The sequence below is a fragment of the Populus euphratica genome, unplaced genomic scaffold, assembly GCF_000495115.2.
Source record: "Populus euphratica unplaced genomic scaffold, PopEup_1.0 scaffold349.1, whole genome shotgun sequence".
Classification (NCBI taxonomy): Eukaryota; Viridiplantae; Streptophyta; class Magnoliopsida; order Malpighiales; family Salicaceae; genus Populus; species Populus euphratica.
The window spans coordinates 194,292-202,506 of NW_011500238.1; the positions used below are offsets into that span (position 1 = coordinate 194,292).

The following is an 8,215-nucleotide window of genomic DNA, read 5'->3' on the forward strand; positions in this document are numbered from 1 at the left end:
AGTGTTTATATATATATATATACAGGTTTACGCTTTTCAGCCTTGATTTTATCAATTATTAGTTTGCGTTTAGTATTATAGTAAATTTTTTAAAATATTTTTATTGAATAATATATTAAAATAATTTTTTATTTTTAATATCGGTAAATGTAAATTATTAAAAAATATTAATTTTATTTTTTTATATATAAAAATACCCTTTTAAGACGCATATTTTTACTCTAATAATAATGCAAAACAAAAGTAGGTGTGTTGTCGTTGTAATGTTGAAAAAATAAAAAAGAAGGAAGAAAATCTGTGTTTTTTTTGTGTAGATAACGTCGCTATGGGTGTTATTCTTCCAAGGAATCCACAATCTCCTCCTCGGTAACCAGAAAGATTCATTACAACACCAGCACAACAACAGCATTGTTCTCTGCTCTCTTTTGCTTCGGCAAGTCCCAGGCTTTCCAAAAGCCAATCCCTTTTCGCTCACCAAGGTTAAAACTTCCTGTTTTCTGGTCAAAATCGGTTGTTTCCATTGATGGGTTTTCTGTCAAAATGGGTTGTTTCCATTTATGGGTTTTGTGCTTCAGAGACTGCTTTCAAATGGGTATAGGTTAGATTTTTGGATATCTTGCCTTTTCCTTAAGAGGGTTCCTTTAATGGATTCTGTAGGAGTTTTGATTGATGGGTTTGGAAGTCCAGTGAGTACATTTTAGATTAATAATCTGTGAATGAGTTGTGAAATTCAGTTTTTGCTTATATAAATTTGTTTTTCAGATTTGGAATAGTGGATTCTACTCATTTGTTTGGAATTCTTTATAGCAGTTGATTCTTGCTTCATATTCCGTTAATCAGTTGTGGATATTGTTTGTTGGATTTAGATCATTGAGAAAGTGCTGGCAATAGTTACAAAGAGAAAACTTGCTTTGTGCTGTTCTGTTAGTGTTTCCGTTCTGTGGAAGCGGCTTTCATTTTCAAACTCTTTATTAGTTCGAACAGGTTGGCAATTTTGAATGCTTGAGATTAGGAAGGCTTTTTTCTTTCTTTGAATTAATGGTAGTTGTTTTTAGGATTTTAATGGTGACAATTGAAATAATGAGGATGCCTTGGAATTAGGGAGGTATTACTCTATTTTTCTTCTTCGTGGAAGGAGAGCAGATATGGATTTATGGGTTGTTGGAGCCGCTGCCGCTGCTGGATATATAGCTAAATATTGGCAAAATCTTTCAAAACATAGGGCTAGTTCATTGGAGTTGTCTTCTGGAACCTCCACTTGCGAAAAACCTGAAACCTCAAGTTCTCCCTTTCATAAATTGATTAGAAGGAAACAACCTGAAGACACTCTTACAAAAGGAAGACACTTTTCAGATGGAGGATTCTCAGATATGTACCATCTGGACGGTGCTTCAGACACTGAAGCACCATCTACTAGTAGTTTTGGTGAAAGGATTGTAAGATTGAGAAATTATGATGATTGCAATGTGCTTTCTATGTCGAGCATACCACCTGGATTCTCAGTAAATGAAAACTTAAAAGAAAATGAGGATGGAAATGGGCTGAATGATAATATGGATGATAATTCCAGTAACCCTTATACAGGTGAATTCGATTCTTTTCATTGTTCTGGCAAGAACTCTCTTAGAACTAAACATTCAGGCAGCCATGTTGTCAAACCTTTTAGCTCACTAGATAGCTGTCTTATGGCTCAGTTATACAAGGAACATGCTAGAATGGAAGAATATGTGCTTAGTGCTCTCCGGTCACCATCCACTATTATGAAGCCATTACTGATAACTGATGGAACGCAAATAATTAGCAGAGCGGATAGGGATTCTTTAAGTGCACAAATTGCAAGAGATAATAATAGGTGGCACAAGGAGGAAATTGTTTGTGGAGTTCCTCCACTACCAAAAATTGGATTTTCAGATCACCTGAAGAAGATAAAATCCAAGAGTGGAAAGAGGCAGACTGAAAGATTGAGCAGTTCCCAAAAGCACCTACGATCACCAAATGGTATTCTTCTCATAGTGAACTCTTGTTTATCTTGTGAAACAAATGCTAGTTGGATGAAAAATGTTTAAGCCATTTATTGTTCCCGCTTATTAATGTTGATGTTTCCAGATTTGCATCCAAGAATGAACCTATTTTTCCATTAAGAAGCAATGAATAAGTCTGTTCTGCTACTCCAAAATCTGTGCACCATCTTCGTTTACATAATTTTCTGTTTCTTACTGTGTTATTTCTTGAAAGCAATAGAAATCTGGAAGTACATATTTTAGAAATACTACTTGCTTGTTGTTTCTTTTCATCAGTATGGAAGTTGTGCATGCTGACATGCCATTTAGTTGCCATCACTTGAACCAATGATAGTTGCAAAAATTTCCAAATGATCATTTCCCCCTTTTCTGTCATTAGGACAAGGTGGCATTTCAAATGTCAGCTGCACCAGTAATTTTCTCCTTAAAGGTTCAAACACAGCGCAGTTCTCATAAACATAGAGAACCATTTTTTATGCAAATATTGCAATTGACTCGTTTTCTGTAGGATTCAGTATTTTTAGGTTTTTTATTTATGCCAAATTGTTTCAGAGCAATCTGTTTCCTTCTCTCACTGGCATCTGTAGCTCGTTATTTCATAAATACCTCTTATTATAGACATATATAGCCACGCAAGACCATGTGTGCTAGTTTGTGGACCCTTTTCTAGTTTAGTCAGTTCAGCTGGCATGCTGAAGATCATGTTTTGATGGAGGACAGATTTGGGATTTGTGCTGTATGAAGGTTTTGTTGTGAACTAGGTTTTGTTATTTGCAGAAATAGTGTAGAATAGAAGAAATAAGGAGAAATTAGGCTGTGAACATGGCTTGCAGAACTGTAGCAGCAGTATATAAAAGCAAAAAATAAGTGAAATTAGGAGAAAATAGAAGAACTAGGGAAAGGAGAAGAAACCTTAGGCACCAAGCCTCCAAAATTACTCAAAACTCAATTTTAGTTGATAATTCAACTCTACTGAAAATAAAACATAACATCTCTATTTATAGAGACTAGTACTCCTTAAAAGACTATGATTACTAATCCTTACTTGGTTAGGAAAGAAACTAAACAGAATAAACTATTAAATAGCTTTTGGTTACTGTTCTAGGACAAAAGAGAGACTCGAAGGACAAATACAAGTCTGGATGTAGAGACAGAAACAAAAATGAGTTTGTGCCTGTCCCAGGGACAATTTTTAGTCAATTTTTTGTCCCTCCAAAAAAGAGGGACATTGGGGATAGAGACGACTAAATTATTATTATTATTATTATTACTACAAATGCCACTTTAAATATTTCATAATTTCAATCTCTATTTTTACTTTTAGTTTTAATTATCTTAATTTCCACCAGTAGATTTGAAAACTAGAAAATATAAAAGAAAAAATCATAAAAAAATATGCTAGATTTTAATAAAAAATGATGAAAAGGTGGGGGTTGAATGATAACAAAAAATATGCATTTGTGGTGAAATTATTATCTTGCGTTTCCACCTATGTTAGATTTTAACTATGTTGGTGCAAATATTTTATTTGACGTATGATTGGTTTGATAATTTGTTTTATTATTAAATATATTTGGAGAAATGATTTAATGACTGAGTAAATCATAGTTTAATTACGTTATCTTTTTAGCAATGAATTGTCTTCTTTATGATGATTATAAATTTTGTTTCAAATTGGTTTTGGTGAATGGAAAAATTATCATTTTAAGTTAGTTCAAAAAAAATTTAATGCTCTTTATAAACTAAAGTGAAAATAATGATCTTTATTTATTGTTCCAAACAATGTAAGTTTGATAGGTAGAATATATCGAAGACAAAACAGACTTATATGTTTTTGTTTTGTCTTGCCACTCCTCAACCAAATAGAACACAAAGACATTCACTTTGTCATGTACACCACCTGCCAACATTGCACTTTGTCATGTACACCACCTGCCAACATAACTTTGTCTGTCTTTTGTTCCGTCTTGTCCCCTTTGTCCTAGTTGTCCATCTCTTTTGTGCAAAGCCAATAACCAAACATTACTTTAAAGACTCAGACCCCAAATTCCTAAATAAGAACTTTCAAGTCATTCTGAAGGTTTCTAAATACCCCTGATTCTGGAGCATGCAGAAATTACAGTTCTTCCCCATCTTACGAAATAACCCAAGACTGAAATTCAAACCCTTAAAGTAAGAAGCTTATCTATTCTTAGACTAGAAAATCTTGTTGTTGATGAGGTATCACATAACTTGTTTTGATTTTCCATATTAGATAAAATCTTCTTTAACCATAACTTAGGTGCATAATCATTTTTCTAATAACGCTTTACTCATTTCTTAAATAATATGTTATTTGCAACCCTGATGCTTTTATTCTCAACAGGTTCACATGATGGAACGGTTTTATTCTGTTTGGGTGTTTCTATTGGTATAATCTCTTCTCTCATGGCTAATGGAAGAGAAGTAAACCAGCTAAAAGAAGATTTGAAACATACTCAGAACTTGGTTCAAGATCTACAAGAGGAACTTGAGATGAAGGATTCATTGACTGTGAAGCAACTGGCAAATGAGAACAATGAATCACAAGATACCTGTGATAACTCCTTTCACTACATGGCATCGAATCCACATCTCCTCATACAGAATGTGAATGATTCAATGAACAACATTGGTGCAGTATCATACAATGAGAACACAGAGCAGAGTCCAGAGTCTATGAGTAAAATTGAAGCAGAGCTTGAAGCCGAGCTTGAGAGGTTGGGGCTAAACATGAATCCATCTGGTCCCCTGAGAAGATTGTCTGAACTTGTTGAGGTAAGTTGTTTAGCATTTTTGAGAGCTTGAAAATTTAGTTTCACTGTGATTGACTATGTTCATTGCGTGAGATTATGTAATTTGTTGCACTCATGCTCATATGGCTCATCTTTTGTTTGTGATTGCTTTTCCATTTTCAAATATTTACTAAGAAAATAACTGACAGGTATGTTTTAGAACTTGACAAGTTTTATTTGATTCTGTATAATTTCTTTAACTAGAAGGTAATGCACATGTCAATTTAACATCATTCAGTTCCTCTTATATGATTAATTTATCCTGCTGTCTTCTTATTCTTTTATAGATCAATATAGGATAGAGATATTATTTGCTAGTTTGCTGAGGACTCCCAGGAATTGTCAGTGCAAATCCTGGCTGTGATTGCTGTAGTGTGGGTTAGAAAGGTGCCTAGTTCAGGAATCTAAGTGTCCTGACAATAAGTTTTGTATCTACATGCTTGCATTTTTTCGTAAATGCAGATAATTGTTCCTTTTTTTTATTGAAACATGGTAGTTTGGGAAATTTATATTGGTAGTTTATCTGTTCCCTTTTGCAAATATATTTTAGGTATTTGATATTGAGTAGTATGATATTGGGTTAACCCTTCTTTTTCTTAGAGTGAGAATGTATTAGAGCTGCTTAGAATGTGAGATTTTTTTGCCATTTTATCAAGAAAGACTAGTTCAAATGTCCATTTTTTTTCAGAGTGGATTAAAATTATTGTAGTGTGTAGGGGTAAAAAGGGGCTGACAGTTTCGGATCCATGTATGGGGACTTCATTGACAAGGTTCTGCATTATGACTTTTCCTCTGAGCATTCATCATACCAATTAATTCTGATTCTCAGAACATTTAGGCCCAGTTTTCAGATAATCAAATAAATATTTAGAGTATCTAACTTCTGATCAGCATTTGTTTGGTTTATAGATCTATTGGTTATCGTTCCTTTACTGTGATAATCCATTCATTGTTTCTGTGTTTAACTGGAAATCTTTAGCAGCTTAGAAACAATTATAAGCGAATATTTTTTACTGCCTGACCTAAGTGTCATGGCTATTTCCGTAGTTCGTGATCTTTTACTTTGTTATCATCTACTAGAAACACCCTATAGTAATTCTTAATTCTTTCCTTTCTGATAAAATTATCTTCTTTTAGTAAATAAATAGATAGATCTACTAGAAATATCTTGAATAGTATTGTTGTGTTTCAAATTCACACAACAATAAGATCACATAGAGAGGTGGAAAAGAAAACCAACCTTTGATGGTATGTTGAATGGCCAACATGCTTTCTTTTATGACTGCTATAAATGTTTTTACGCTTTTATAACACATGCTTGCCACTCATGACCTTAGCCTTGTCAATTGTGAAGGTTTTATGTGCCCTTGAGTTACGATTGTGAAACTTGGTTCCAAGTATTTTAGAAAATGTTATCGTAGTTTATTATTATATCTCCTAAGCATCATAATCCAACTCCATATACACTATCATTAAAGCAGAAAATTGTCATAGTTATCCAATTTCAATTTAACAAATCCTATTCATTGTCTGTGACTTCTATGTTTAACTGTCACATAATATTTTTTTCTGTGCAATACCATAAATTTATTTTCATAATTTTTCGATGCCATTACATAGCCCAGCATTTCTCATCTTTGTTGGGGAAGTCTCCCTAAGTACCAAGTCTGACAATTATGCGAGCAAATTTAGTTAATTATGGTTTCCCTGTAGCAGCAAAGTTAAACCATTGAAGATTGTCCAGAGCTTTCAGTTGGGGCACCCTAGCAGCAGTCTCCAAAAGTCTTTAGAAGGCATTCTAAGAATGATATCCTTGCTCGAGCATTGATTTGGCACATTGCTAATGATGGGAGCTTGAGTAGTTCTAAGGGTATTTTAGGAATTTCCAGGTTGCTTGAAAATCTGGAAATCACAGTCAAGGCCTTATTTCTGTTTAGCATTTTATTTTATTAGTCCTAAAGTTATTAGATTTTCCTATTCTAAATAGGAATAGATATGCTGGAAGTTTAGGAATTCATGGCCTTGGACTTGGATGACCAAAGCTGTTTAAATAAGCATTGTAATCTTTCAATATTTTCAATGCAATATTATCAAATAATTTCCAGCATTTTTTTATTGTGTGACTCAATCTCCCTTGGTTGTGACTCCTAAGAACCCTAGATGTGAAGCTTAGATTTTTCCTTACCATAGGTGTGGCTGCTAGAAATCTGTTCCACATCCTCACATCCCAGCAGAAACCCACATTAAGCAAGCCTTAAACAGCCCTGAAACTCAGATTGATAACAACCCTCAAAGCTGTCGTGCACCACTCTCATAACTGCCTATCTGCTGGGTTTGCTTGCATTAAATGTTGCCGTGTCCTAACCCTTCTGTTCTCTATGATGTTCTGGTCAGCCTCTGGAGTTGCCCTTCTTTCTTTGTTTTTTGTTGTCTTTTTCAATCTTGTTTTCTTTGGGACCAGTCTCATATGAACTTTTAATGCAATAGATTTGGGCTCACTTTCATAAATATGGTTACTCTGGTGCTCACAGTGTCGAACCACCTGTCAGCATAGAATTGAATGGCTATGACCCGCATGGATATTGGTGATTCAAAACCTGTCACATAACTATGGCCATATGTTATATTCATGCTTGCTGACAGGGGCATCATTTTTTAAAGCCAAAGTTAGCACACGATAGGAAAGGATGAAAAAAAAACAAAACAAATAATAATACAATCTTCTCAATGCTAGAGGAAGAACCTTTACTGTTACTTGTTTATTGTGTAGCTTTTCATGATTTTTCCTTAGGGACATAGCTTCATTGTACCATGTATTTTACAAGTTCTAATAGAGTTCAAAATCATCCAGCTTGACCCAGACTCTACAGCAGATTTTGCTCGAGGAGAACTGAGGCACATGGTCAGCGGGCAAGCTGCTGCTCAATCTGAGTCAAATCTAGATGCAAGGGGCACCTCCCCTACTTGCTCTGCTAATTATGCAGTTTCACCACGAGAATTGAGCTTGCATCTCCATGAGGTTATTCAGTCAAGACTTCAAGAGCGTGTGAAGGAGCTTGAGACAGCCCTTCAAAACAGCCAGAGGAAGGTGCAACTCCTGGAATCAGACCATAAGAATGTTCAAAGGTTGTTGTCAACCACCGAGCCAAGATACTCCTCTGGGGAAGTAAGTCCAGTTGTTGAAGGAGATTTCAGTTGCATAGATCAGCCTCTAGTTATGAATTTATCTAGGGAAGCCCTGGATGCGTACAATGAGGCATATGAAGAGCTAAACAAGATGAATGAATCTGAGGAAGAAGATTCACTGTCTGGGGATTTTGAAGACGGTCAAGCGGGCTTGCATCTATTTGACCAGAGGGTGTCATGGGGTCAAAATGGCAG

General features: G+C 34.9%; 1 protein-coding gene across 1 annotated transcript in view; it reads left to right on the plus strand.

The window, feature by feature from the left end:
• The first annotated feature begins 238 nt into the window (after positions 1-238).
• Positions 239-8,215, plus strand: part of LOC105112549 (uncharacterized) — a 17,529-nt gene continuing 9,552 nt past the window's right edge. The window contains exons 1-3 of the mRNA XM_011008279.1: positions 239-1,998; positions 4,387-4,817; positions 7,686-8,211. Of these exons, the coding sequence (XP_011006581.1) occupies positions 1,146-1,998; positions 4,387-4,817; positions 7,686-8,211 (1,810 nt within the window). The 5' untranslated portion in view covers positions 239-1,145. The remainder of the gene's footprint in view (positions 1,999-4,386; positions 4,818-7,685; positions 8,212-8,215) is intronic.